At 48.3% G+C, this 27,477-nt stretch overlaps 4 protein-coding genes across 10 annotated transcripts; 1 reads left to right on the top strand and 3 right to left on the bottom strand.

Annotated features, from left to right (window-relative positions):
* Nucleotides 1-7,187: 7,187 nt before the first annotated feature.
* LOC112883904 lies at nucleotides 7,188-22,565 on the bottom strand. Of its 5 annotated transcripts, none has more exons than XM_025949173.1 (8): nucleotides 22,379-22,565; nucleotides 21,191-21,295; nucleotides 20,823-20,947; nucleotides 20,592-20,694; nucleotides 19,989-20,474; nucleotides 19,252-19,589; nucleotides 18,872-19,025; nucleotides 7,188-7,255 (listed from the first exon to the last, which is right to left on the bottom strand). In XM_025949173.1, exons 3-8 carry the CDS (start codon nucleotides 20,865-20,867, stop codon nucleotides 7,203-7,205), a joined length of 1,179 nt encoding a protein of 392 aa, XP_025804958.1. In that variant the 5' UTR covers nucleotides 20,868-20,947; nucleotides 21,191-21,295; nucleotides 22,379-22,565; the 3' UTR covers nucleotides 7,188-7,202. The 5 variants fall into 5 exon arrangements, with proteins under 5 accessions (XP_025804958.1, XP_025804954.1, XP_025804953.1 ...); XM_025949169.1 differs by having other exon boundaries at nucleotides 21,191-21,340; nucleotides 22,379-22,536; XM_025949168.1 differs by having other exon boundaries at nucleotides 21,191-21,363; nucleotides 22,379-22,535.
* LOC112883902 (transcription initiation factor TFIID subunit 5) lies at nucleotides 7,837-15,749 on the top strand. 3 transcript variants are annotated; one of them, XM_025949166.1, is made up of 19 exons: nucleotides 7,837-8,211; nucleotides 9,199-9,280; nucleotides 9,743-9,821; nucleotides 9,922-10,019; nucleotides 10,144-10,200; nucleotides 11,534-11,621; nucleotides 11,734-11,843; nucleotides 11,985-12,083; nucleotides 12,369-12,520; nucleotides 12,749-12,859; nucleotides 12,935-13,004; nucleotides 13,091-13,130; nucleotides 13,651-13,815; nucleotides 13,914-13,990; nucleotides 14,092-14,208; nucleotides 14,396-14,661; nucleotides 15,073-15,168; nucleotides 15,264-15,339; nucleotides 15,437-15,749. In XM_025949166.1, the coding sequence occupies exons 1-19, from the start codon at nucleotides 8,078-8,080 to the stop codon at nucleotides 15,491-15,493; spliced, it is 1,974 nt and encodes a 657-aa protein (XP_025804951.1). In that variant the 5' UTR covers nucleotides 7,837-8,077; the 3' UTR covers nucleotides 15,494-15,749. The 3 variants fall into 3 exon arrangements, with proteins under 3 accessions (XP_025804951.1, XP_025804950.1, XP_025804952.1); XM_025949165.1 differs by having other exon boundaries at nucleotides 9,743-9,833; XM_025949167.1 differs by lacking the exon at nucleotides 7,837-8,211 and adding an exon at nucleotides 9,036-9,054 and having other exon boundaries at nucleotides 9,743-9,833.
* LOC112883905 (serine carboxypeptidase-like 50) lies at nucleotides 16,219-18,682 on the bottom strand. The gene has a single exon (XM_025949174.1). The coding sequence runs from the start codon at nucleotides 17,749-17,751 to the stop codon at nucleotides 16,417-16,419; it is 1,335 nt and encodes a 444-aa protein (XP_025804959.1). The 5' UTR covers nucleotides 17,752-18,682; the 3' UTR covers nucleotides 16,219-16,416.
* Nucleotides 22,566-23,377: 812 nt separating the features above from the next.
* Nucleotides 23,378-25,873, bottom strand: LOC112884236 (WRKY transcription factor 28-like). The gene is made up of 2 exons (XM_025949609.1): nucleotides 25,153-25,873; nucleotides 23,378-24,067 (listed from the first exon to the last, which is right to left on the bottom strand). The coding sequence occupies exons 1-2, from the start codon at nucleotides 25,629-25,631 to the stop codon at nucleotides 23,536-23,538; spliced, it is 1,011 nt and encodes a 336-aa protein (XP_025805394.1). The 5' UTR covers nucleotides 25,632-25,873; the 3' UTR covers nucleotides 23,378-23,535.
* Between the last annotated feature and the right edge of the window lie 1,604 nt (nucleotides 25,874-27,477).

Here is a 27,477-nt window from a genome sequence, read left to right as displayed (position 1 = left end):
GCACTCCCACCAGGCCACCACATGATCCGGCTACCAGTCATGCCAGCATAGCTGGCGCACAGAACTACTGAGTTGATCCCGCGCTAGTGCATCACCTCCTGGCATTGCAATATAGGTATCCTTACAGAGTAGACAGCAAGATCAGATTATGTTGAGTATTCGTCAGGTGTTCCAACAAATGCGGGCATGGGCTTTCTGGACAATAAGATGACATTCTTGTAAAACATAAGCAGATCGCGGACACCATGCTTCTTGTAAAAGCGGACACCATGCTTGTTGTAAAACATAAGCAGATCGCGGACACATGGGCATGGTGTCCGTACCAGTTCTGAGTTGGTTGTTGTTCGATGCTCGGGGAAGGGTCCCAAGAGGGCCATTCCCGGTCCGTCCCCCGACCGGCACGTGGCGGCCCGCTCTCGCAGCGGGAGCAGCTCGAGCTGTTCGCCGGTAGCCGACGGGTTCAGGGTCGGGATCCCCGAGCCCAACCCTCGTAGCGAATCCTTTTCCCGAGGTTACGGATCCATTTTGCCGACTTTCCTTGCCTACATTGTTCCATTAGCCAGAGGTTGGTCACCTCGGAGACCTAATGCGGTTATGAGTACGACCGGGCGTGGACGGTACTCGGTCCTCTGGATTTTCATGGGCCGCCGAGGGCACACCGGACACTGCGCGAGAAATCTCGACGACATTCGATCCAGCGCTAACGAAGGGCAAGTGAGAGTTGGTTCTGCCAAATCTCAAGGTTCTCTTTAGATCTCTGCAGTTGGTGTGCCAATCAGGAGATGGAGTTGGCTGTCTTTTGTTGTGACGACTTTGATCTCTTCCTTCATTTTGTTCTGCGCTAAGTTCCGGTTTCTTCAACCCTCTATTTTGGTGGTGAAGGATTTGACCCTAAAGCTCCAAATTTCAACGAGTGGACGAAAACACCTTTTGTACAACCATAGGGCGAGTCGACGACTCTGCATGATAAATTTTGTCTATATGACAAAAACTAATTTTCATCCCGTAACATCCCACATTTTTGCCTATGTTGAAAATGCCAAATTTTTGAATTTTTTAAAACTTTTTGTGCAAACTTATTATTACCCAATGTTTAAAGGGAAATAGATGGAGCAAATCTATTTTTCATTTGAAAACGAAACCTTTTATTCGAAACCAGTTGCTCAGTTGCCTTCTTGGTTTTATTTGGATTTCATTGGTATTCTTGGATTTTAAATTACGTGGACCATATTTGAACTATATCAAATTTGGTCAAACTATTTGAGAATTAAATCAAATAATGTTTAAACCTCACCTAAACCCCTTAACCTGCTTAGGCCGATTTCGGCCAGGCCAACCTCGGCCAGCCTCACCCTTCCGGCCCAACAAGCCGCTGCCCGTGCTCGCCTTCACTGACGCATGGGGCCGAGCTGTCAGCCTCCGTTGCCGCCGATAGCTCGTGGACCAACCCCGTCGCTGGAATCCGTTGCTGCCTCGTGGATCCGAACGGGACGCAGTCCGCCCTGTTATTCTTCCCCGTCCGGACCGTGTGGTCCCCGCTGAGCTCGTGCCCGCCGAGCGCGTCCGCGTGCACCACATCGTCGTCCCGCGCCACACAGACCCGGTCACCCCTATCTCGCGCCACGTCGAGCCGACCGCCCGTGCGCGATTCGCGGTGAAAAGCCGCCGCGGCAGAACATGCTCCAAAGTGCCACCCACTGCCACCTCGGGCCCGCCGAGCTTGCTCCCATGGCAGATGGGAGGGAACTGGCATGACCTAGCGAGTCATTCACCCCCGCTCAATGCGCGCCACGTCGCCCTGCCCGCAAAGAGCTTTCGGAGCCACGCCATGGATGGCCGGATCGTGCTGGCTTCGCACAAACCCTAGCGCCCCGCCTATATGGTCACCCCGTCGCCGCGTCATCTCCCTTTAGGCACCTGGGGTTTTCCCATCCACTGGCTGCCGCCGCTAAGGGTGAAAGGGAGGGGTGCGACATCGCGCCCGCAAGGAGGTGGAGAATCGTCGACGGTCCAGATGCAGCCTCGACCGTGCCCTGCACCACCTCGGCATCAAGTTTGCTACCATCCCCAACAACGGAACCCGTAAGCCCAAGTTTGCCTAGAGTAGTTCGCCGTCCGCCGCGCCGCGCGAGCGCACACCTGCCGAGCGAGCGCCATGCATACATGCATCCAGCCACGCCGCCGTGACCGCATACCCATTCCCAAGTCCCTGCGGGCTAGACCATTCATGGTTGCGCACACAGGACACGCGACCGTGTCTCCGTCCCACCACTCGTGCTGCCAGAGTCGTCACTGCATGACCGACGTGCCGTGATGCACCCCGGCGTGCTATGCCATGGCGGACGTCGCCGCGACGTGCTGTTGCGTTCCGGTCGAGCCGCAGCTTGACCCATGACTAGGTTGGCCTAGGTAGAGCCGCCTCGAGCACGCAAGCCTCGCCGCACTCCGTCCCGTCATTTTTTCCTAGGAGCCGAGCTAGGTATCCGCCACCATGCTCATGGGCCACCATGCTCATGGCCGAGCAAGCCATGGCGCCACCGCCGAGCCGCCATTACCGGGCCTCCGTGCCTAGTGTGGAGATGAGGACCCCGTGACTAGCTTCGTCGAGCCACCACGACCCCGTAGGTGCCCTCGCCTTAGCCGGAGCCGCCCCACGTCGCCCCGCCGCCGGCCATGACGTTGCCTATTCCCGTCGCCGCATTGCCCTATCGAAGACTAGGACCCCCTAGGGAGACTCCTTGAGATGAACTTGTCAGCACCCTTACCTGCCCTAGTTGCCAACTCGTTCGCTCGATCGTCGTATCCCGCCACTCCTCCAGCCGCCGCTAGGCCGTGTGGCCGTCGGCGAGCTTCCGCCCCACCTTTTTATTCGCCGGAGCCGCTACCCGAGGCCCCAAGGACCAGCCTTGCGCTCTAAATCGAAGCCTAAACCCTTGGTGCGGAAACCCCCTTTCCGCTGCCGTGCCGCCTCTTCGGCGAGCCCTAGCCGCCTAGCCGCTCCATCGCCGCCAAAAGCTTCACCGTCGCGCGAGGAGTATCCTGGTGCCAGCCTCAACGACTGCAGTGAACCACAGCTACCGCCGGCAAGCTTTCCGATCGGCCGCCGCCACTTCCGGCTGACCCGCCGCCACGGACCGAACGGGAAGCCACATCCCGGCGCTCGGTGCACCCGGTGCATGAAGACCGCATACCGAGACGCCCACTGTCCACTGTGAGCTGAGTCCCACCGCGAACCGCGCCACCATCGTGGACCGGTCGTAGACCGAAGACCAGGAGGCCAGCTGTCCACCATGATCCGCCCCCACGGACCCACGCCTTTGGCCGAGCTGGGCCGCTCCCTCACGCCCTCACCTGAGCCGGGCCGCCCTTGGTACTGGGCTGTGCCTGAGGAAACCGGGCCAATGAGCCCTAAGCCCTTTTCCCTTTTCTTTCTCTTTAAAGAAAACTCCCTTAAACTTGATTAAATTCTAGTAAATGCATTTTAAATCCTAAAAATGTGAAACCACCACCAAAATTCTCCGAATTTTGTGTTCTTTGCAATGGAGCTCCTTTTGTGTTTAGTTGGAGTTAATTTGGAACGACTTCAATGCCTCTTATTGCCAGTAGTCCCGCATTAGTCTTATTCTCCCCCTTTTCTCGTTCAGCCCCCGACTTTCCGGACCCGAGGAGGACGACGACGATGTAGGAAATACTCCATCTGATCCTACGTTTTATCATTGCATCTAGATTTTATGCAAAATGCTATACTTTACTCTATATACGCGTGCTATACCTTGCGTAGCCCTAGCTTGCTCTAGATTCTAGCCATTCTTCCCCTTATTAATTCTATCCCACTCGATCCACTCATGTCGGCTCATGACATGGATCGAGCCTCGCGCTTTAGAATGGCTTAGGCCTGCTCACGAGCTGCAGTACCACTCTATTATTTACTTGGATTAAAGATTTGGAAAGAGCTTTGGTTTGGAAGTAATTGGTTTGCGTTTAAACCAAAACTCCTGACCGGACTGAGTACGGTGTCGTCTGCGGATGGCCGATTGGGTGGGCTAGTTGGTACTCTCGCCGTCAAAGTCCATGGAGGGTGCACGTTGAAGGGTATTCCCTTGTCGTGTTGGATATGGAGTGTCCGGTTTGAGGGCGGGGTGTTGACTTGCTTGTTTGAAGACACTTGCTCTGGTCAACCACTGGGAACTCGTAGTGGTGCTCCCACCTCCTCTGATTCCGGCAGCATGCACACCACAAGTCGTGTATAGGCGCGGACTCCTTGAGCTAGAAGCGATCTTCCGAAACCCACTATAGGAGAGGCACGAGGCCGTGGAGAGGAGTGGGCCTTTTGTGTCCAACTCCGAATAGGGGAGAGGCTTTTGTAGCCGCGTCGACGTGATCCCTTGAGAGGCCTGACAGATCCCCGACACAACTCCGGAGTAGTATCTTTGTGAGTAGTGCTGTTCCAACCCGGAGGTTAGTGACCCGGAAGGAGTCCACTAGTTTGACGAGGGAGTAGCTTCTGAGATCGGTTGATGGACCGGCGAGGATTTGCTTCTTATCGCGGGTACAAGTGTATAACCCCGGCATGTATAAGAATCTAGGTACTTAGCTGCGTGTCTCGGTCATGGCACACTCTAGGGAGAGGGACCTCTACTTAGATTTTTACTTCTACCTTCTCCCTCTATTTGGTTTTACTGGCCGAAGGCCGTGGATATTGCCGGGATGCTGAGATCTGGTGCGTTTGTATGTGGATTTACTAGTTAGCGCAGAGTCAGTCTCCGGCTAACTATACTGGGAAGCCCCCCTGATATTAATAAAAACTTGACTTGATTTCCAACTAAGGAATGAAACCGCTATTTTCGCAAAAGAAACCCTTGTCTCTCCTTTCAATCCCCTGGACATGTCAACCGAGTCCAAGAGGGCTTTCGACTCCTTTGTGGGTGCTTTCCAACGCCATTTTAGATGAAGGAAGGTTATGGGACCTTGCCGGCTTCCATGTGATTTGTGTGTCTCGCTTGTTTTTTTAGGGGGGAGGAGGGGTCTAGGTTGCGCAACTTTGCATTTAGGCTATCTCCAGCAATGTCTCCCATCCCACACTTTATCCTAAAATATAGGAGTTTTGATCCTATTCACTGCTCCAGCGGTTCCCCCAAACTTTTCCCCAGAACGCGCATCCCCCACCCCGGCACCCCTTTTCTATGGGTCTTTCTCTCTCTCCCATCCTCTCCGGAGCCAACGGTGAATCCTCTCGCTCCTCGTCTTCCCCGGTACTCTCCTCTCGCTCGTCTTCCCCCTCGCCTCTTGCTCGAGCTCCCCCCCTGGCCTGCTTCCCCTCTTCTAGATAAGCAGCGCAAACCCCTACCCTCCCTCACCTCTCCCTATCCATTCCGCCCCCAAATAATCCCCACCTCCCGCTGCTCCCTCGCCTCCGCCGCCCGCCATGGCCTCCCTCGCCTCGGCCTCCACCTCCCTCCTCTTCCCGCAGGCCTCCTCCTCCAGGAGCCGCGCCCGACTGTCCACCTCCCTGGGCTTCTCCGTGCAGCCGGCGCGGCTCCGGGGCCGGGCGGCGGCGGCGGCGGGCGGGCAGAGGCGCGGGCGCCTGCTGGTGGTGCGCGGCGAGGGGCAAGTTCGAGCGCACCAAGCCGCACGTCAACATCGGCACCATCGGCCACGTCGACCACGGCAAGACCACCCTCACCGCCGCGCTCACCATGGTGCTCGCCTCCGTTGGCGGCAGCACGCCCAAGAAGTACGACGAGATCGCCCCCCCCCCCCCCGAGGAGCGTGCCGATGTCATACCAGTTTAGCAAGATGGAAGCTGGAAGAATCAGACAAAGAAAAAAATGCTTGTGAAACAAAAATGGGGAATTTTGATGTCACAAAAAAAAGAGAGAGCAGAGGGCGTCGAACCATACCTGGTCGTCGGAGAGCTCGCTGGGGAGCGGCGCGTCGCCGGGGAGCTACCGCGCCCGTCGGGGAACGAGATCGGCTTCCGTCCGAGCGCGGGAACCAACGACCCACAGCGCCGCCAGCGGGATGGGGCAACGGAAGCGCGACTCCACTGAAAACAACGCTCAAACCTAGTTGCGGAGATGGTGGGTCCCAGAGGCTTTTCCCTTAAAATAGGATAGAGGAAGGGTAAGCTTGCTGGAGATGGCCTAATAGGTTGTTTCGGTGTCTTGGCCGGCTCCTCTCCTATTTGCGCTGCTTAGTGGGTTTGAGCCTTAAAAAAAATCCCCTCGACACAAACTCCTTGGAAATCGTGACATGCAAGTGGAGGAATATTGCCGGGTAACGCCTTCGCGTGCTCATTATACAAATTTGCTTTCAGCTGACAAGTCCGGTTTCGACTACGGCCCCGTTTAGATGCACTCCAAATTCCAAATTTTTACACTCTCTCTCCATCACATCAATTTTGGGACACATGCATGGAGCAGTAAATGTATGTAAAAAAAATAACTAATTGCACAGTTTAATTGTACATCACGAAACGAATCTTTTGAGCCTAATTAGTTCATAATTAGATAAAATTTGTCAAATATAAACGAAAGTGCTACAGTAGCACTGTTACAAATTTTTTGCAATCTAAACAAGGCCTACTTCGACGACGATGGTGAAGCTTGATCGAGGGACTTGTGCTAGACTCAGTAGATGCCTGCGGAGGAGCCGCTCGTTTCCGTTTTCATGCTGCCTTTTCCTCTGATTTAGTACTACACAGAAATCACGAGATAATAATGTTGATTTTCTGATATATCCACAGAAAACCTTTCTAATAGATTAACAAGATAGTGCTGATTAATCAAAATTGGATTCAGGACATTAGCTAGGTCTCGTAATTCAGTCTCTGTCTAAACTACATAGCTCTGCGATACATGAAACTATGGAGCCATGCGACACCAATTTTTTTTAGATTCAGGAAAAACCATGACAGCGACTAATGACTATGGCTTATGCCCCTGTAACTACCAACACATACCATCAACACTGTGTGTAGATTCTACGCCTAATTACTCACTAGCGACATGACTCCAGTATGTTATAAATTAAATTGAAAATATTAAATAAAACCAACGGGGAGCAAACTTTTTATCTGATCTGATCCTACGTATTGTGGTTTGTTGTTGAAGGTCTTTGAGGTTATTGGTCTAATATCCTCTGCATTGACGAGGACCACATGGAATGGAGGCAGTCGCATCAACTCAACATCTGTGGGGTCATTAACCAGCCCTTGCTTTATGGGTATAGCGCATTCCACTTGTAGCTGGAAGACCTGAAGAAAATGTGTTTATTCATCACTTACAAAAATAAGGCAAAAGAAAATACAATCAACATCCACAGCCTAACAGCCGCGCACATGGAAGAGCAGAAACTTTAGGTCTAGCGAAATCAGTTTCAAACCAGAACTCATTTGGCTATGATGTTTCCCCCGTTGAAATGGTGATCAAAATATATATAAATTCACTTCTGATAGTGAAAACTACCTATGGGGTATTATCAAATGTCAATTATTGCTACTTTTTGCCAAGGCATCTCCAAACACTGTTAGGCCCTTCATTAGAAAACGTACAAGATCCATGGAAGAACAGTGCGAAATCAATTTCTGTTCTGGAACAAGTATGCCTAGTAGAAAATTTTTTGCATGCTCAGATGTTCAACTGAGGCATAACGTGAGTTATTTTTCAAAGAAAAAAAAGAGGCATAACGTGAGTTTTTTTTAAGAAAAAAGAGAGGCATAACATGAGGAAGGGCCGCAAACCATTTTGACCCATCTCAACGCGGCCATTCCACACCGAAGCCCATCCCAGACGGGCCAAAAGCCCAAAACAACATGAAGTCCGAACCCTTCTCTCTCCGTCGCGTCCGCTCGTCCGTCGTGCCGCCGTCGGCCTGCGCCGCTCGTTGCCAGGTCCGCTCGCCACGACATCGGGCGCAACACTCGCAGCTCACCGTCGCCGCCGCGCGGCCTCACTCCCACGCCTCGCCGGCCAGCCCCTCTCCTCCCTCATGCGCCCGCGACCCGCGCGCACTCGAGAGATCCAGCACCCCCTAAACCCTACCGGCTCAGCTCGCCCCCTTGGCGCTGGCGGCGGCAATGGAGGACGAGGAGATGGAGAAGAAAGTGCAGCAGTACCTGCAGCGCAAGGGGTTCCGCCTCACCGAGCTTGCGCTGCAGGAGGAGCGCAACCGCCTCTCCACCTCTGCCGTCTCCGACATCACGCTTGCCAGGTAGGTTCGCTCGATTCCCATGCTAGGGTCCCTAGTTCGGACCTGGTCATCTCGGCCAGTGGCGGTTGCTTCCGGCACGAGGAAACCTAGTGGACTTTGTATAATTTGTTCGAGTGAAGTAGAATTGGTGCTTATATTTTTTTTTTGTGTGCTCGGAGTGTATAACCTCGGCTCTCTCGCTCGACTGTTAATTTGACTAGTTTGCTTGCTTGGATGTGAATTGTTCTCTACTTTCTCGTCTCTGAGTTAAAATTAGCTTAGAGAGTCGAGTAGGAGGAATTGGCACTCATGTTGTGGAGTTAAGCTTGCAAACTTTTGGCAATTCAGTTTTCCATGGTGATCCAAAGCTCTAAGCGGTTGCCACCTGCAATAAATGCAATTGTTCATGCAAAGCATGGTAGAAACCCTGATTGAACTTTTTACTTATGGAGTTGGTGGATACGCTGTTCCTTTTTATCTAAGAAGGAAGTGTGTGCTGTGCTGTGTTCTAATCATACAATTCTACTCTCCCTCTTGATATGATTACATGCAGGTTTCTTAGGGTTTTTTTCACTCACATATCTAATATTTGTTATTTGGAGATGGAGCCATGGGCTACCTGTTGCTTAGGTGTTAGGACTACCATTTTGTGGAGGGAAGGGAAGGGAAGGGATAGGTAACAGCAAATTCAATGTTCAAATCTCTGCCTGAAATTTCGTTGACATCCAATTGATAAAGGCTGCTGTCTGTAGCTATTTGGAGAACTGCATTTTCTGGGCTACTAGCATGTGAGAATTGGTGAAGCAGTCTGCTTTGTTGGTTCAGTGGTGCTTTGTCAATATTCAATGGTGCTTGATCGATATTGTAATAATCAAAGTTCAGTTTGTTTTGTTGTGTCTGTGTACACATACTTTTCTACTCCATTAGTATATGCAGATTCAGGTTGTGTTTTCTCTTGTGATCTTACCTTATACTATCTTTTGATTGCTTATATTTCTTCAATTACAGATCTGACAATGATCCGGGAAGATACCATGATGGATATAGTAGACTAAGAACATGGGCATATAGTTCTCTTGATCAATACAAGGTGCATTGCTTATAGATTGATTGTACTTCACGCTCACATCTCTAGTAAATGTGATTATTTTTTCATAATCATTGAGGCATATGATACCTTGTACCCAAACTGCTCATTTGTTTTTGTTAGCTTTAGGTACTGTATTTTATTGAATTGCCTTTGTGCCCTATGCCACGAATTTATACTGCTGACCTCCTACTAATCACAATCTGTTCATATAAGCATGGTTATGCACTTGACAAGTTATGCTATTTTAGTTTGTCAAAAGGGTGGTTTCTTGTGGTAGTCAGACTATTTACTATCTCAGTATGATTTCTTTTCTTGTGATGCACTGTTCTGGTCTTAATGCTTGTGGTAGGCCAACTATTTACTATCTCAATATGATTCTTTTTACCTGTGTTGCACCATTCTGTTCTTAAATCTGGCAATATAATTCATGTTTCTTAGTTCTCTCTTTTTGTGTGTGTGCAGCATGAATTACTTCGTGTCCTTTACCCAGTTTTTATCCATTGCTTCATGGATCTAGTGGCAGAGGGACATATGCAGGAAGGTATTTGTAATGGTTAGATATAATTGGATATATTGCCCTGTTTTTGTTATTTACCTTAGTTTATTCAGAGGATTTCTTTCTTTGATATTATATCCTGCAGCTCGGTCATTTTTCCATATGTTTCGGGAAGATCATGAAGTAATGCATTCAAGGGATCTTCAGAAGCTGGAAGGCGTCCTCTCTCCTTCACATCTGGAGGTTATTTAGCTTTCCGTTATTTCGTACCATTATGTTGTGAATGGGTTCTTGTTTTGTCTAGTTGATTGTGCCTTCTTAAGATTCTGGAACTGTGCATTTATCTTCTGCTTACCATAATTTTCAGGAAATGGAACTGGCCCGAGCTTTAAGGCAAAATAAATTTAAAATTAAATTATGCGAGGTAACTGCATTACTAATAATATATCCTTTTGAATTGTGCCTTTTAGTTTACCACAATGCTTTACTTAGATTGGTTGCAAAATGATTGCACTACATAAAATAATCATAAAAAGCTTTATCATAGCCTACTTTAATTTTAATTTCAAACCTACATATTGTTAAGTGTAGTCTTATGAGCATGGATCAAGGGGGTCATAAGCCAGCATGACCGATGACCGTGGACCAGCCGTCCCTCATGTACAACAGGAGATAGGATTAGTTTAACTAGAGATTAGGAAGTTCGAGGGTGCTATCTTTTAGGTATGGTTTGTTAGAGTTAGATTGTCTCCCTCGGTTTATTTAGGAGGCAAGTTTCCTCTATATAAAGAGAGGAGATGTATCTATCAAGGAAGGAAGAGCGATCGGTCTAGTTCCCCTCTTGTCTTCACGGCTCGTTTGGTTTGGGGTAATTGGTGCAAGGGAATGGGAGTTCAGAGATATGAGACTAAAATTCTCTTGTTTGTTTCGTGGGAGGGGGAGTTCACGTTGGATGGGGAAAGGGAGTTTAGAGGCCCAATTCCCGCCGATCTCTTCCCATTGGGAGGGGTGGTAATTGGGAGGGAATTGTGCTTTACAATGAAAACGAATAATCTTAACCTTTCATCATGAATTATGATATGATTTCCCACGTTAAAATCCACATACCAAACAAAGGATATGAATTCCCTCTCCAACTCCCTCTCTTAATTCCCTTCACGAACCAAACAAGGGAATGTGACTAAAAATCAAACTCCCAAGTTAATTCCCTCAATCAACTCCCACCGCTAATTCCCATGCCTCTTCCCATTCAGTTGCCAAACGCACCCTCATCCCTCTGGTCTATGATCCAGTCTCTCATTCCTGGCAGCTGACTACACCTGTCCATCCTCCCAGTGGTGTTTACGCCGTCATGGAAATGGCTGATGACCGTAGACACTGGGGAATGGCACCTTAGAGTCTGTTTCTGTTCTTCCTTCTGTATCTGTTGCTTAATCTGATGTTGTTCAAAATGGAAGTGTCATTTCATCCAGTATCTCTATTGGACAGTAATATAGTTACAGCGTACTACTATTATTTTGGGAGTTCTAGCCGATGCATGTTATGGATTTTATAGGCAATAACAAGTTCAATGTTCTCAACTGAAGCTTTCACATTTTTGTGTTGTAGCAACAGTACAGCACATTATTCTATATCTTTTTTTTGCTGCATTCCTAGATAGCTGTCATGATATGTTATCTTGGAAGATTCGATGTTGCTATTTGGAATTAATAAATCAGCAGCTCCAACTAAATTTTCGTTCTTATTTTTAATTGCAGTATTCATATGAATTACTTCTCCAGTATATCCAAAAAACACAAGCTCTAGTTGTGCTTGGGGTAATCAATGAGCACATAACTTTTGAAGGTACGAATATGATTTCATGATATGTTTGAAATAAGTATTCATATGTATTGTGGTTGTAAATTTTCACTTCTGAGAATCTTCTCTACTACTTTTATTGATGCTACATTGGCAGTATCTCCTGGACAGCCCTTGTTAATTTCTGATGATGCGGACGTTGTTGCTCTGATTGGAACAAGTAAGGACTTGGCAAAGCAGATAAATCAGAAGGAAGTGCATTGGGGGGTATGTTATGCATCAGCCAGGCTGCTTTCCACTTAAGCTAGGACAACATTGCAGATTAAACAGTTTGCATTTGATATGTTTCCAATTTCTTCGGTCCAATATGCTCTCTTGCACTTCTTTAATTCAAGTCCTGTGTTGCAGTTGCTTGAAGATTCTGTTGAAGAGCGAATGGAGAAGGCACTAGCAGAATCTGATAAAGTTGAAGCTGAAAGCAAGGATGCTGACACAGAAGATAACAAGGCAAGGAACACTTTCATCTTTTGTGATATCAGAATCTTCTTACATCATGTATTCTACATGTCAGCCTTCCTTTTACCCACGTGTATCTGAGAATGTCCCACCTCCCCCCCCCCCCCCCCCCCCCGCGCGCGCGCGCGCTATCTGTAGGCTGTAGCTGATAGCAAATGCTCATTGTTTGGATTCACATGCATACCTGTGTTCCTGGTCATAAGAATTTTGTTGTCTTTGCAGTTCATGTTTCCTTGTTCTTGGTCATAAGATTTTTTTCATTATATTTTGCCACAGAAAAGAAACGCAGAAGGTGGAAAGCAAGGTGCTTCTCTTAAGAAGAGCAAAAAGGATAAGCTTGTAGGTGCAACCGGAAAAAACGTCAGAACTGAAACAAGCATGGCTTCTGTGGCACCTCGTGTGAAACCAGAGCTAACTCTGCCAACAACGTATGTTTCTGAGTCCTTCATGATTACAATGAGAACCGGCTTCAAATAGGTTGAAGGGTCTAAAATATCTGGTTCGAATAGTTTGAAGGTCGAAGTTGTCTGGTATTAAAATTTTGCGGACCAAAATCGGGCTCTCGTGATAGTTCAAGGGCCAAATATCAAGGCTCTCGTGATAGTAATCAACCTTGACGTATATGAGTATGAGAAATCTTTATGTATTTGTTTCAGGCCTGTTGAAGTTGAACAATCGATTCTTGAGGATCTGCGAAACCGTGCACAATTGAATAGTGTGGCATTACCGTCTGTTAGCTTCTACACATTCCTCAATACACATAATGGGTAACTATAACTGATATTCACAATTTACAACTTCTCTGTTAATACTCTGGCTGAGTATCATCCCATGGAACATAGATTAAACTGCTCATCAATATCACACGATGGATCTTTGGTTGTGGGTGGGTTTTCTGATTCGTCGGTGAAGGTCAGTTCGTTCAGGTCAAAAGACCATGTCTTCTTCGCGATGCTATATGTATTTTTTGTTGGTAAAATTTCCTTTATTTTCACCAGGTTTGGGATATGTCAAAGATTGGTCAAGCAGCAAAAACATGTAATTAGCCCTTTTCATTCCTAGCCAATCATTCTATTCTGTATTACAATGCTTGCTGTGCTGAACTACTTGCATTTTTGCATAGTTTAGGCCAAAATCATGGTTGATATATTGCCTTGAGTTCAAGTTAGAAACTAAGCCCCATTTACTTGCTTTTCTTTGTTAAGATGGTGTCGATTGCTGTTTATGCGTTTCGTCTTTGTGGAGTTTGTTGCTTTTCTGGTTGGATGTACGCTGAAAACTATGCTTGTAAGACTGTAATTTCGTTGGTTCTGAAGTAATGAAATTCGGGCATTCTCCATGATGAAAAGTTTTAAGTTAGAAATAATGCATGTGTGGCAGTCTTTTAAAATTCTTCTCCGCCCACTGCAATATTATCTTTGGTTCAGACTTGATAGTGTACAATGTGTTACAATTCTCAACTACCTGGCATTCTTCATCTCCAAAGCCTGAAGGACATTCAAATATTTCCAATTAAATACTGATGGTTTTTTGCTAATTCGGAAAACTTTAATTTCAGCTAGTTCACAGGGGGAGAATGGATCTTCCCAGGGTGAACGCATGTCAACAATAGATGAGGGGAAAAGACCTTATACACTATTCCAAGGTCATTCTGGACCAGTTTATTCAGCGGCCTTTAGCCCGTTTAGCGATTTTCTCTTGTCATCATCTTCAGATTCAACAAGTAAGACATCTAGACATCATTATTTTACTTCTGTAGTAAATCCTTTCATTCTTAATATTTATAACTAACGTTTTATCCTTACTTTTTATTTGTTACAGTTAGACTTTGGAGTACCAAGCTGAACGCGAATCTTGTCTGTTACAAAGGACACAACTACCCAGTTTGGGATGTCCAAGTATGTGATAACCATTGATGATGTTGATCTTGCATTTGTAAACATTTTTAATGCATAACTATGTGTTATATTGATACCTTATTTGTTTACTTTTTTGACAGTTCAGCCCGGTTGGCCATTACTTTGCTAGTGCTTCACATGACAGGACTGCTAGAATCTGGTCAATGGAAAGAATTCAGCCTTTGCGGATAATGGCTGGGCATCTTTCCGATGTTGATGTAAGTGAACTTCTGGTCTAATAATTTCATATAATTCGAAAATGTATGGTTCGGCTAAATGAAATGCTCGGTGTTTTTAGTCCTTTTTATGTTAGGATATCCGCTTGTTTTATCATTGCTCTGTGCTGAGACCCAGCATGTTTTAGCTGATCCTTTTTCTTTTGCTTGCAAATTATTTGCTTAACAGTGTGTCCAGTGGCATGTAAACTGTAACTACATAGCCACCGGTTCTAGCGACAAAACTGTAAGACTATGGGATGTTCAGTCGGGCGATTGTATACGGATGTTTATTGGTCATAGGAGTATGGTTTTATCACTGGCAATGTCACCTGATGGACGATACATGGCCTCTGGAGATGAAGATGGAACCATCATGATATGGGATCTATCTACTGGTCGCTGTGTTTCACCACTACTAGGACACAGCTCTTGTGTGTGGACACTTGCTTTCAGGTAATCAATACAAATTGTTGAACTTCTGTAGTTGAGTGTAGCACCCCAAGTCTCTTTTTAAAAAGAAGGGATCATTGTAGTTAAAACCATGGCTTAATATGCTGGCCAGTCCGGCCACCCATAGCCAGTTCAATGAGCAGACTGACTCCTAGGAACATAGTCATTAGTTGTAACAAATTCCAATCAGATATATAATGTGGAAAGATTAAAACACTGCTGTAGATTATCCCTTTTGCATCGTTTCCATTGCAATTTTAAATGTATGTTTTTTTTTTCATTGACAATTCATGATGTGCTGTTCTGTGATGTCGTGTAGTACTGCATTTGGTTTAATTTTAGTTAAAGCAGCGTTACTTGGTTAATGATCTAGTGAAATATTTTCTTATTTAATATATCCTGCTATTGTTTTAGCTGTGAAGGGGCATTGCTTGCATCTGGATCAGCCGACTGTACCGTAAAACTATGGGATGTCGCTTCCAGCACAAAGGCCCTGAAGACGGAGGACACGTAAGTTGGTTGACATGTAAAAGATACTGGTCCATTCGGGCATATATACTTCTAACTCTGACTGCAAAAAAATCCTTCCTCTTTCTCTGAAACAGCAAAGGCAGTACAGCTAACCGACTGAGGTTGCTTAAAGCTCTCCCTACAAAATCAACTCCTGTTTATAGCCTGCGGGTGAGAAAAGTTCCCATCTATTCAACATCTTAAATTTAAAATCTTTTTTCGAATGTGCAATCTAATTGAAGAACTAACTGATTTCTGGCAATGGCAGTTCTCTCGGCGGAACCTTCTATTTGCGTCCGGTGCTCTCTCGCTGAACGCGTCGTAAGCTGCATTCTGGAACTGACAGTTTGTGGACCTGCCTGTGGATTCTATTGTAGAGCTTACATTTTCATTGGCGATTCCCAACGAACCCAGCATGTAAAATTACATTGTGGCCCGCATGCATAGCGGATCCTAGTAAGCACGAGTGATGTTGTAAAAACATATAGGTATTACATTGTAAAATTACCATTTTGTAGGTTGCGGAATCGAAAACATGATTAATGCAACTTAGGGCAGCTCCAGCGTACCCTTTTTTTTGACACGACCAGCGTGCGTTTGAAGGTGGTGCCAGGAGGGGAGAAAGGGATGGAAGAGGTGCCATACTGTGGAGCAAAACTAGCCATCGGTGCTCTCATTCCTTCACGAGGTCACGGGGTAATCGTAGAACGGGCCGAAAGTTTCGTGTAAGCAGCAAGCAAATGGCCCCATTCCAAGCCGTAGAGGCGAAGTGCGGACAGAGATCGACGTCATTTTCCCGATCGAGTCCGCGCTTACAACACATGCCGTCACCATCGCACGTCCGGCAACGTCAACGCTGTCGATGTAACGAGCTGGCCACCTCACCCTTGTCCTATCTGCTGGCACCAGAATATCTAGACAGGAGTCAGCCCGACAGCCCGGCAGGAATTGTTCCTATCTCGTGGTGGCCCAGGCCTACCAAAATAATTGTTGATATTGCCGAAAAATGGTGTGCTAGTAATTTAGTTTGGCGTGAAGTGTAGCGGAAGATTTCTGAACTGCTCGTGATTAGAATGGGCGGCCAGGATCAGAATCGATCTGCATTAGTATCACCGTTCCACAAAACCCATCAAAATCTGTGTAAAAAAAACATCAAAATCCTTATTGTACTACTACACTAGACCATTTCGCGTCCACGCAATCGTCCATCATATTCGTCCGTGCTCCACCAGCGGGCGCCGGGCACCATCAGGCTGCGCGCCTCCTGCCGTTGCCTCCGCGGCGCCCGAACAGCCCCGTGCCCAGCACCCAGTCCTCGATCATTTCCTGCGCCGCGAGCCCGTTGTCCGCCGGCACGAGGTGCCCTGCGCTATACACCACCACGTGCGCGAGCGCGCCCGACCGCTGCACGTAGCCCGCGAGCTCCCCATCGGCCCGCGTCCGCCACACGGCGCGGTCGGCGTCGAGGAAAGCGTGCAGCCCGTCCCAGCGCACCTCGCCGAGCCACGCCTCCGTCGACACAACGCCGTCCCTGAGGTCGCGGACGCCCTGGTATAGCAGCACGCGCGTGCGCCGCAGCAGCGACTCCACCTGCGGCACCACGCTCCTCATCACGTCCGCGTGCATCGCCGCGCCCACCGCGTCGCTGCACTCCTCCCACGCCACGTCCCCGCGCGCGCCCAGCGCCGCCTTGGCCTCCGCCCGGTTCAGGAACGCGCCCACGGGGTCCGTCCGGTACGGCCGCTGCTTTGCCGCGTCGTACAGCGTGGCCAGGCCGGTCATGTTCTGCAGCCGCGACAGCACCCGGCCCCGCGCGTCCGCCGCCTCGCGCCACCGTTCCGCGCGGGTCAGCGCCACCGCCTCCGCCTGCAGCGCCTCCAGCTCCCGCTTCTGCCGCGCGTTGATGAGCCCCGAGAAGTAGGCCGCGTCCGCGTGCGTGGCGACCTGCGCGACGGGGTGCGTGAGCCCGTTGCCGATGGCCACGCCGTGGAGGTTGACGCGGAGCGCCTCCGGCAGCGTCGGGTTCACGTCCAGGATGTGCGCCCCCGCCGCGGGGACGTACTTGCCGGCGTAGCTCTCGCCGGTGAGGAAGAACGGCCGCGCGCGGAAGCTGGGATCGAGGGCGAGGAACGACTGCAGCGCGGCGAGGATGTGCACGGCGATGACGGACTGGTTGGTGGGGATGTCGGCGGGGGACGGCGCGGCGCTGAAGCCGGTGCCGAGCGGGCTGTCGATGAAGAGGAGCCCGAAGCGGCGGTTCCACGCGAAGGGGTTGGGCGAGAGGGAGACGCTGTCGGGGTTGACGAAGTAGGGGCCGAGCTCGAAGAAGTTGCCCACGAGGCCGGAGCAGCCGGGCCCGCCCTGCAGCCAGAGGAGGAGCGGCGTGGAGGCGGGCGGCGTGAGCGGGCGGGTGGCCTCGTAGAAGGCGAAGAAGAGCGAGGCGTTGGTGGGCGGGATGGGGAGGTAGCCCGACTTGGTCGGGAGCGCTTCATCGGGGAACACCAGTGCCGCCCCCGCACCAGCCGAGAGCGGGGCGGTTACCGCGAGGAAGACGAGGACGAACAGAGGACTCGCCGGAGCCATGGGACTAGCTACGCTGAGCTGAGCTAGTCCGGCTGCTAGATGCGGCTCGTCAGTCTGTCTGTGTGCGCACAATCGTATGGGCGTCGCAGTGAACTCCTATGCTGGGTTGGCGCAGCTTTTAATGCGGCTCCGCGGTCACATGGCAGGATGGTCCACGAGACGTAAACCGCAACTGCGATTTGTCCAGCAACGCGTCGAACTTGTGACCCTTTCCTCTTCTGCAAAAAACCACAAGCAGTGACGGGAGCAACTTGGAATCTAGGACGAGGACAACGGCCTGAACCGAGAGAGGCTGGCCACGCAAAGACCGGCTGTGACGGGAGTGCGGGTAGGCCGTAGGCGTGACGAGTGACGCAAGAAGCCGGCAGGTCGAGTGGTGCCGCCAGGATCCCGGTCCTCGGAACATTCCTGTGTTCATGACAGAGAGTTCGCAGCAGAATATGTCCGAAGTCGAAATTTAAGGTGTTTAATTTGTATCCACAGAAAACCTTTCGGCTAGAATGACGAGATATCGTTGAGCAATCAAAATTGGATTCACAAATTAATGTCTCGTAATTTAGTTTCTGTAGCTCTGCAATACATGAAACTACGGAACCATGCATCAATGGCATGGAAGTGACTATGGCTTATGCCATCCTATCTGTAACTACTAACATATCATGATTCATGAACGCTGTGTAGATTCTATACCTAATTACCCAAGAATAACCTGAACCCAGAATGACCTGGATGCAGAAATGGAGGTTGTCAAACGAAGAGGGAGCAACTTTACTTTTGGTGTGTTCCTTTCCTCCCCTCTAAAGTTTTAGACCCGTCACATCAAAGAGAATATTGCTATTTAGAAGTATTAAATAAAATCTGTTTATAAAACTTTTTACACGGATGGATGCTAATTCGCGAGACAAATTTAATGAGTCTAATTAATCCATAATTTGCCACAGTGATGCTACAGTAATCATCCGCTAATCATGGACTAATATACCTCATTGGATTCGTCTCGCGAATTAGTCCTGGAGTTCTGCAATTAGTTTTATAATTAGACTTTATTTAATACTTCTAAATGATAAGATTCTCTTTGATGTGACACCTCTAAGTTTTAGACCCTATGAAACGAACACACCTTTGTTGTTGAAGTTCTTCGAGATGATTGGTCGAACATCCTTTGCGTCGACGAGGGTCCCAAGGAATTGAAGCAGTTCCATCAACTCAACATCTGCGGGGTCGTCAAACCAGCTCTTTATGGGTATGCCGTTGTCGACCTGTAGCTGGAAGACCTGAACAAAATGTTAGGCTTGCACGGTCCAACACCACGTAAAACATCTTAGAAAGAATCAGGTGAAACTAAACTACAACCCGCATGTACAGCCGCACAGATGGAAGAGCAGAAACTTTAGGTCTAACGAAATCAGTTTTAAACCAGAATTCATGTGGTCAAAAACTAGATAACAGAAACACATTTGGTGATGAAATATACATTCACATCTGATTGTAAAATTTTACCTGTGGAGTATTGTCAACTATCACAACTTTTGCCAAGTCAACTCCAAAAATCGTTAGGTCCTTCGTGTAGGTACCATTGGAAAACGTACAAGATTCTCGGTAAAAACGGCGTGAAATCAGTTTCCGGTCTGGGTCGAGTTTATCTAATAGAGGCTCAGCATAAACACTTTCACTAGCTGTGAAAACGACAACCTCAAACATCTGAGCAACATGGTGAAGGAACATCTCGAGGTGAGGCCTCTGCCTCACGTATACTGTATGATCTTCCATATTAAAGAAAACTTGAAGGGTGAAGTCAAAATTATCACAGGGTTGTAACTTTGAATGGACAAGGGTTTCTGCAAAGGAGAAATGGTTAGAACATTACACATTTACACAGCTTTAGCTAAAACTAAAAATGATTAGCTGCCAAACTAAAAACGCTGAGATCACAGCCAGATTCAGGACAGCCTGTTTTAGGACACAAAAATACCTCATAGCGAGGGGACAGATAAGAAGCCACTAAAATGGACTTTATTTTGTCAAAGAGATCTGGGTCAGATATTCAACATAAAGCTATATCCTAACCTCTACTTCTCTAGCTCAAAATGTTTAAACAAAACGAAAAAAGAAAATATTGAATCCAAACTGGCCTAAAATGATTGGACAATTTCCCTCCAAAAAGAAAAATCATGAGACTGGAGATTGGAGACCTTTCAAACTAGAAGGTTTGCATAATTAAAGATAAGTCAGCTTACCGTCAAGATCCAGCACAAGCATGATGTTTTTTGTGGTCAGTGATGGTCTGGATAAGTCATCTGAATCGCCTGGTGGTCCAATGTCCATTAAATTCAGAAGACCTATAGGTAGTTCTTGATTATCAGTACATTGATATCCTGTCACGATGCAAGAGGCAGAGCTGCACTCATTATCTGAATCTGGTGGTTTATTTTGAAGGTAAAAGCTAGTGTAATCAACTGGAACCCTGCAATTAGCATCATCTGTGTCCCTGTCTGGAGATGGGGGAGAAATGCTCATCTCTACCATATCAGCAGCATCCACACACTCATTATAAGAAGTACAATCATCATTTCCAAAACCCGTCAGAGTATTGAATTGAACAGCAGCAAAGCTTTCAGGGAAATACAGGTCCAAAACATCCCAAATTTGCAGATCACTTGAACTGTTCCCTTCGTAAGTGTCACTAAAAATTAGCTGAAGAAACTCGGAGTTGTCATCTGTTGCTGCAATGACAGAAACAAAATGAAATTATTGCTCTGTCGACATACGAAACAGATTACGGTCAAGAAAAACTTGACTATCAAAATCATTATGGATGGAAAAATCAGAATTGGGATAACCTTCACCACTGTGATACATTGCTTTTGACTGAGAATCATTCTGTTTCCAATTAGGTGACAACACAGTTTCAGAGTCTGAGCAGCGTGGTGCCAGTGTAGGAACCTGAAAACCGCACATGGTTTAATGGTGTATACTTCAGGAAGTAAATAAAATAAAGGAGGATATGGCTATAGCAAATGAAAAACTGCATAATCAATGAAAAGAAGTAAAAATGAAAAAAAAGTAATTACCAATGATCCATAATCACATGGTAAGAGTGGATGTAAATTGGTCATCGCTGCACTAGAATCATCCCATGAGAAATGGACTTCAGAGATTCCAATATTATGTTTTGATGCTTCATTACTGGAACATCCTGCAGTGAATATCAATGTAGCATTGTAGCTTATGAAAATAGGGGACACATATTAATAATTTATTGGATATGCATGATTTCTGTTACATGGCCTTATTTCTCTGGGAACATTTTATTTTGGCGCAACCACAGTACATAATTTTAGTTCCATAGCAATAGAGTAACGATTCATATGATCTCCAAGAAGGATTCTGGGAGTCGGAAAACATTAACCTGAGACCAACACAGTGGATTTGTGCTTACCATTTTGCTGGCTTGCCCTTGATGTTTGGTCATACGTACTCTTTTGATGATGATGATCTCCCAAAAGTCCCGTAGATATACCAATTGAATGGGGTTCCTGCGTTCCTAAACAGTCCATTCTTTAACATTCTATTCTTCCTTAATGGACAACTGCAAAAGGCATGTTGAAAGAACTGCAATTCCAGTAGAAAAAAGACAAACTGCTGACATAAACATCACTTCAAATTAGTCAAGATTTGAACTAGTAAACTATCTACGTGCTAAAGGCAGATGAGGTACTTGAAAGAACATATTTAACTTATATGTTTTTTAAAAAAAGAAAAAGTAAAAAAAGTAAGTTCAACGTTATGCGCAATATCTTTGACAAAAGGCCTAATTCTTTTGAAATCTGATGTACCATACTCATTCCATCTTAGCAGGACTATTGTTGTGTACATTGAAAGAAATTAGGTGATATACAGTCTATGATAAGAAAAAATAAAATGAAGTGCTTAAGGCTGTTCGTATCAGGAAATATCTTGGAAAAGAAAAGGAGTTTAGAAAATGTTTATCCCTCGGGCCTCAGCTACTCGATGATCCTCCATGGATTGTGGTGGGCGGTGCACCAGACCTTGATGTGACTAGGGAGCCACCCAACCAAGTAACCAACCTAGCATCCTCTACACATTCATCATTCCCCTTATTTTGTCAAGTTAGCTATAGACCGGGCAAGGAATTCAGAGCAGAAACTAGCGCAGTTTTGCTGGAGACCGCCTCGCGACTTGGAACAACCAACTCCCTAAGACCACGGCAAAACGCGCGATTCTTCTAGCATTCCAAGTCAAAGTTACTCTGGTCTCCGGAAACCGGTAGACCCGGTCAGCGCGGCCCTAGACGCCCTTCCTTTCCCCACTCCCTCCGGCACTCAAACCACGTCGTTGGGATTTCAATTTAGCAGCAACAAGTGAAAAAAACCCAATCTAATAGTACGCTGTACGCGACAGTTCGATTCGTCGTTCGAGCAGGAACTATCGAGTAGACGAAACCACGTGCTATACGCTCGCAAAATACTAAACACGGATCCTAAATCACCGGCGAGACGGGCAGAACCGCGGGGAAATCAGCAGCGAATTAAGATGGGGCAAGCAAAAGACCGCTCGACATGGGAGGAGCCGAGGAGGCAAGGGGGGAGACGAGAGGGACGCTCACCGAAATAGCTCGTGGCTCGCGTTCTGGCGCCCCCTTTGCTGGCGTCCCCGCGCTCCCTGGCCGCCTTCGACGACGACTCCCCCTCGGCGCCGAGGCAGAGGCAGCAGTCGGGTAGAGAGACGAGGCGAGCGAGGGAGCGCGGAGAAGCAGAGGGGGACGGACGCCACCGCACCGAGGAATGTATACGGTCGCCGCTCCGCAGTGGACGATTACTTCTGGTCCCACATGGAAGCGTGCCGGTGCGCGGGCGCGCTCTGTTGACCGGACCGGAGCGGATCAGCGGACCCCAAAGCCAAGCAGGGGAAGTATTTGATTTTGACGGTGGGGATGTGCACACGTCGACGGCGCTTGTGCTACTGTGCTGCATCTAGGACGCCGAAATACTATACAAGTCGTTTTGAACGGTGACAGTGTGACACAATCTACGAGATGAAATTTCGCCAATCTGTAAAGAATATGATAGTGAAAACGAACTATGTTGCTATTGATAGTCAGAGCTTTACCATAAACAAGATTAAGACGATCTGTACTTAGTTTTTTTTTGCGGCTAGACCTACTTAATATTAACAAAAGAAATATCTCCCTTCTTAATATTAACAAAAGAAATATCTCCCTTCTTAGCAAATTGTGATTAGGCTACTTTCTTATGGTGTCATCTTTATTAGGGTGTTATGAAGGATGTTTTACAGCGCATCAAGCAATTAAAGATAAGATATGTAAGAAACTTATATCTTGTAGTCACATTGTTTCAAATTATTGATCACTTTAATTTCATTACAAGTCAAAACGCTATAATTTTAACCATTAGTATAACAAAGATATATTAATTTTGAAAATACCAAATAAATATTCATGATGAATGTAATGAAACTAATTTGATGAACTCGATCAAAGTTTAATTTGAGACAAAGCTAAATTGACCAGTAAATTTAGAATGAGGCAGTAATTGATTAGTCCAACGGAAATGAAGTAGCCAAGATCAGGTGGTATACGCCTATATATGAAACCATTCGTGCGATATTTCATTTCAGTTTGCGTTTCCATTGTACTCAAGCCTCACCTCAGAAAGTAAGAGAAACACTTCATTTCAGTATTTAATTAAGCATTCAACTAAAATGACAGATATATATACGCCGGCCTGGAAAAATCAGCAATGCTCATGCATGCTCGCTGCCCATCTCCGACGGAATGAGGTCCAGCACGCTGCCGTACGCAGCCAGATGCGAGGAAGAGCGGCGGTGCTCCTGAAGAAGGCGCGGCGTCGGCGGGAGCAGGCCGCCGGCGGCTGGAGGTAGCAGCAAGCTCCCGGGCGTCACGCGCGTGGCGTGAGCGTAGTCGATCATCGCGCGCAGGTCGGGGCGGAAGCCAAGCCGCGCCGGCGCCGCGTAGGCCCCGCCGCCGCCCCTGATGAGGAGGCTCGCGGGGCTCGGGTGCGTGTGCTGCCCCTCGTACGTGGTGATCACCGTGGAGGGGTCCTGGTGCGAGCGCTCCACCCGCTTCTTCACCCCGCACCGCGCCGCCGTGCACCGGTAGTAGCTCCTCGGGTACGAGCTGTTCTTCACGGCCTTCTGGCCGTACTTGCGCCACCGGTAGCCGTCCTCGAGGTGGTCGACCTCGCTCTTGGTCATGAACGCCACGCGGGGCTCCCGCGGCTTCTTCTCGCCTCTCGCCTTCTTCTCTTTGCCCCTCCTGATGAATGAAGGAATTGAACACGGTCAGTGTGCTGTACATGCATCAAGGACGACAGGTCACACTCCCAACTGCAGTAAATGATTAGTAAATGATTGACATCGGTGGTCAGCTAGTCTACAAAGTCGTCGGAACGAGCATTAACAATGGCGGAACGTGAGCTAAACTAAAGGGGGTTAATTTGAAACAGCAACTTGCATGTGTGTGTATATATGCATGGAGGCATGCAAGAGAGAAATTTTTATTGGAAGGGAGGCCGAAGCCAGCTTGGCCTCCACTGTGTTCCGCCAGTGAGTATTAATGATGAGGGGCAAATGCTCTGTCCAAAAAAAATACTACCTTCATCCTAAAATAAAACAACTTTTTGATTTGGTCAAAGTCAAATATTTTCATCTTTAACCAATAGTATCTCCAAAAATAATTACTTTTAGATAGAAAAAATTACATATTATAATAGTTGGTTTCATTATGAATAAACTAATATTATTTTTATGTTATCAATCTTTATAATTTTTTTATTATCTATGGTCAAATTTTAAAATATTTGATTTGAAGAAAATCTAAAAATAGCTATATATTCTGAGACGAAGGTAGTACTTAGTCAAATTATACATAGCTAGATTCAAATTCCAAAGTGTTTTTATAAACTATGCACTAGTTTTGCAGCCACAGATGATACAGCGTGTGAGAAGAATACACTGGTCAAATAAAACTTGATTTTGATGAATAAATACCACGCAAAAATTGAATGGCTTGTAGTATTATTGAATGCAGGGGGAAAGTGCAGTTTACTCTAACTTGTCTGATCACGTGCTTTTTCTAATGCAATTGGAGTGAGCCTACCTTGTTTGTCGGTCAAGTTAGGTAGCAAACCCTAAGCCCTTATGTTCACACCGGCCGGTATACACACCAACAGGATCTTTTTTGCTCAGAAAAAAAAGAAGAGAAAGATCTCTAGCCCTTAAAACGAAACTTCTTTATTTGCTCCCATGATGTTCTGATCAATTAACTCCGATTGTTATATAATCAACAAGAAGATCGTGCAAATAGTTTTGCCTTTGCACCAGAATAAATTGTAGACTTACTGCTTGCAGTTCCGATCGGCGGCAGATCCCTCATCAGCATCGATCTCCTCCTGCTCCTCTTCCTCCTCCTCCTCCGGCCTACCTGCCTTGCGCCGGCGCCGCGGCTCCTCGTCGGCACCTCCTGCCTCGCAGCTGGACGACGACAGCACCGACGAGTTCGGCGTGACCGGCGCACCGGTCTGGCCGTCATGCCGGACCAACCGCACCGGCACCGCCTCCATTCCCTGCTTCACGGCGTCATCGCCCGACCGGCACGGCGCGTCGAGGTGCGCGGCCAGCCCCGCGGGGTCCAGGGAGCCCTGCAGGTAGTCCGTGATGCTCGAGTACGGCGTCATCAGCCCATCGCCGCCGCCGCCTTCCCCGGCGCACGGCGATCTCTGGAAGAAGTCGTCGTGGTCGAAGGCGGCGAAGTGGTCAGCGGCGGCAGGATCCCCGTAGAGGCCCCCAGCATGGCCTCCCGCTCCCGCTCCAGCAGACATGGCGATCGAAGAGAGCTAGTCAAGTGTGCAATGGGATTATGGTAGGGCTGGGACTGAGCGAGAGAAGCGTTGAACTTGTGCAAGTCTTCGCCGCCGGGAGAGAGAGAGAGAGAGAGAGACAGACAGACAGACACGGGGCTCTTGCATTTATTTATTTGGAATAACTTGTGCGCCCGTGCGTCGTACTAAAGTATACAGTACAATACTGGTATCCAAATTTGATAGCTGCCGTGTACTAGTATATTCTGGCCTCTTCTTCGACCATTTCTTAATCCTAGCTGCAATTCGTATTATATTCGCCCATGCCACGTACGCACGCGTACGCCTCCGGATATCGGACGCGCTCGCGTGTTCCGGCATGTGAATGCTGCCCGGCCGGTACACGTGGAGAAGGGGCGGTACACGGCTTGGCTTGTCGACCGATGGATGGATCATTGGATCTGCCTCTGCCCAACTCGCGATCCTTTTCGGCAGAGGACAGGCGCAAATTTCATCGCCGTGATCATTACATGGCTCCTCCGTACATACAACTTGCGTGGTTGTTCCATGCTTGAATATTTTTTTTTCCCCAATTAGCACGATGTGTTAGCCGTGAACCGGCCGGGGCAGACGAGGTTTGGCACGGGTCAGGAGCGTGCAGACACTATGCTGCGCACGATTAGCTCGTTGATTGACAAGATATTTCCTCAAGCGCACACGTTGGTGTCTGGATTGTTTCTCTTCTTATTTCGGCACTAGCAGTTTGACAGAAAACAATGAGCTAAAGCCGAACTTGCTATCCCCATCCGTGCCGTGTCAGTGTGTCACCTCCCGCTCCCTTTTGTTAATGAAATCCTGATTACTCCTCGAGCTTGCAACGAGACAAAGGAGATGGTTGCCACTACGCCGCACGACCGTACAACTGGAGCGGCCAGTCGTATGCCACGCAGCACCGCGGCTGCCGCCTCGCGCTGCGGGCTGCGGCCATTCCCTCCAAGCTCCAAACGGCGCCGGCCCAGCGGCGGCCGCCGGCCGGCCGTGCCGGCCCGACGGGCGGGCCACGCCGGTCCGCCCTGGCGCTGAACTGGGGCCGGCACGCCGTGCCGCGCGCATCCAGCGGATGCACGCCGCAGCATGTGGGCGCGGCGCGCAGCGGGACCGATCGACCCGGCCCCGGCCATGCCATTCCCCACGCGCGCGCCGCGGCGCGGTGGGTGTGAACGGGCGCGGGGGCTTTCGGCGCTGCGGATACATACAGGACGATGGATATGGGAACCAGGAACGGCAGCCGCCGCCGATGCCGACGATGCAGCGTTCGCGCCGCGTGTGGCGGCGGCCGGTGGATGCGCACCACCCGCGGCCGCGAGGAGGCGTGGCGCGTCGAGCGACTCTGCCCGTGCGTCGATCGGATTACCGATCGGAGGAGGTGGATGCTCGATCGTGATGCGGTGGGGGTGGGCGGCGATACGACAGGTTGATCGGAGATTCTTGTTCTCGCGCGCGTGTTTCTTGCGTTTGTATACCGTGCTGGTTCGGACTTCGGACCTGCGACCGTGAATGGATGGGGTCATTCCTCTGTGCAGTTGCCACATGCCCACATCTTTTGCGTAGGAGATGGGATATTGGGATGGGACAGGCCTTGCCTTTTATGCATCACGTATTCACGTTTGATAGAAAAAACATGTTTTTCAGAGAGAGAGAGAGATTTGAGACTTTTGGTTGGAACGCAAAAGGCCGGCCGTAGCTAGCGCATGTGTACCTTTTCACTGAACTCCAAAAAATGTAAATTGGACCAGAGCTTCTGAGCATTCAGACCAGAGAGCCTCCCAAAGGTGGATTTAACCAACTCAATGAACGATGGGGAAAG

The sequence above is a fragment of the Panicum hallii genome, chromosome 3 (genome assembly GCF_002211085.1).
Source record: "Panicum hallii strain FIL2 chromosome 3, PHallii_v3.1, whole genome shotgun sequence".
NCBI lineage: Eukaryota > Viridiplantae > Streptophyta > Magnoliopsida > Poales > Poaceae > Panicum > Panicum hallii.
The sequence above is the reverse complement of the archived record's forward strand: the minus strand, read 5'-3'. Positions and strand labels throughout refer to the sequence as shown.

Excerpts from the sequence above, each read along its gene's own strand:
- LOC112883902 (XM_025949165.1), top strand. The coding sequence starts at position 8,078 with ATGGAGGACGAGGAGATGGAGAAGAAAGTGCAGCAGTACCTGCAGCGC. Across the intron at positions 10,201-11,533 it reads TTAAAATTAAATTATGCGAG|TATTCATATGAATTACTTCT; the intron begins GTAACTGCATTA and ends TTTTAATTGCAG. Across the intron at positions 15,169-15,263 it reads GCCCTGAAGACGGAGGACAC|CAAAGGCAGTACAGCTAACC; the intron begins GTAAGTTGGTTG and ends TCTCTGAAACAG.
- LOC112883905 (XM_025949174.1), bottom strand. The coding sequence starts at position 17,751 with ATGGCTCCGGCGAGTCCTCTGTTCGTCCTCGTCTTCCTCGCGGTAACC.
- LOC112883904 (XM_025949169.1), bottom strand. The coding sequence starts at position 21,308 with ATGGACTGTTTAGGAACGCAGGAACCCCATTCAATTGGTATATCTACG. Across the intron at positions 20,475-20,591 it reads AATGTATCACAGTGGTGAAG|CAACAGATGACAACTCCGAG; the intron begins GTTATCCCAATT and ends CTGTCATTGCAG. Across the intron at positions 19,026-19,251 it reads TAGTTGACAATACTCCACAG|GTCTTCCAGCTACAGGTCGA; the intron begins GTAAAATTTTAC and ends CATTTTGTTCAG.
- LOC112884236 (XM_025949609.1), bottom strand. The coding sequence starts at position 25,631 with ATGTCTGCTGGAGCGGGAGCGGGAGGCCATGCTGGGGGCCTCTACGGG. Across the intron at positions 24,068-25,152 it reads GCCGATCGGAACTGCAAGCA|GAGGGGCAAAGAGAAGAAGG; the intron begins GTAAGTCTACAA and ends TTCATTCATCAG.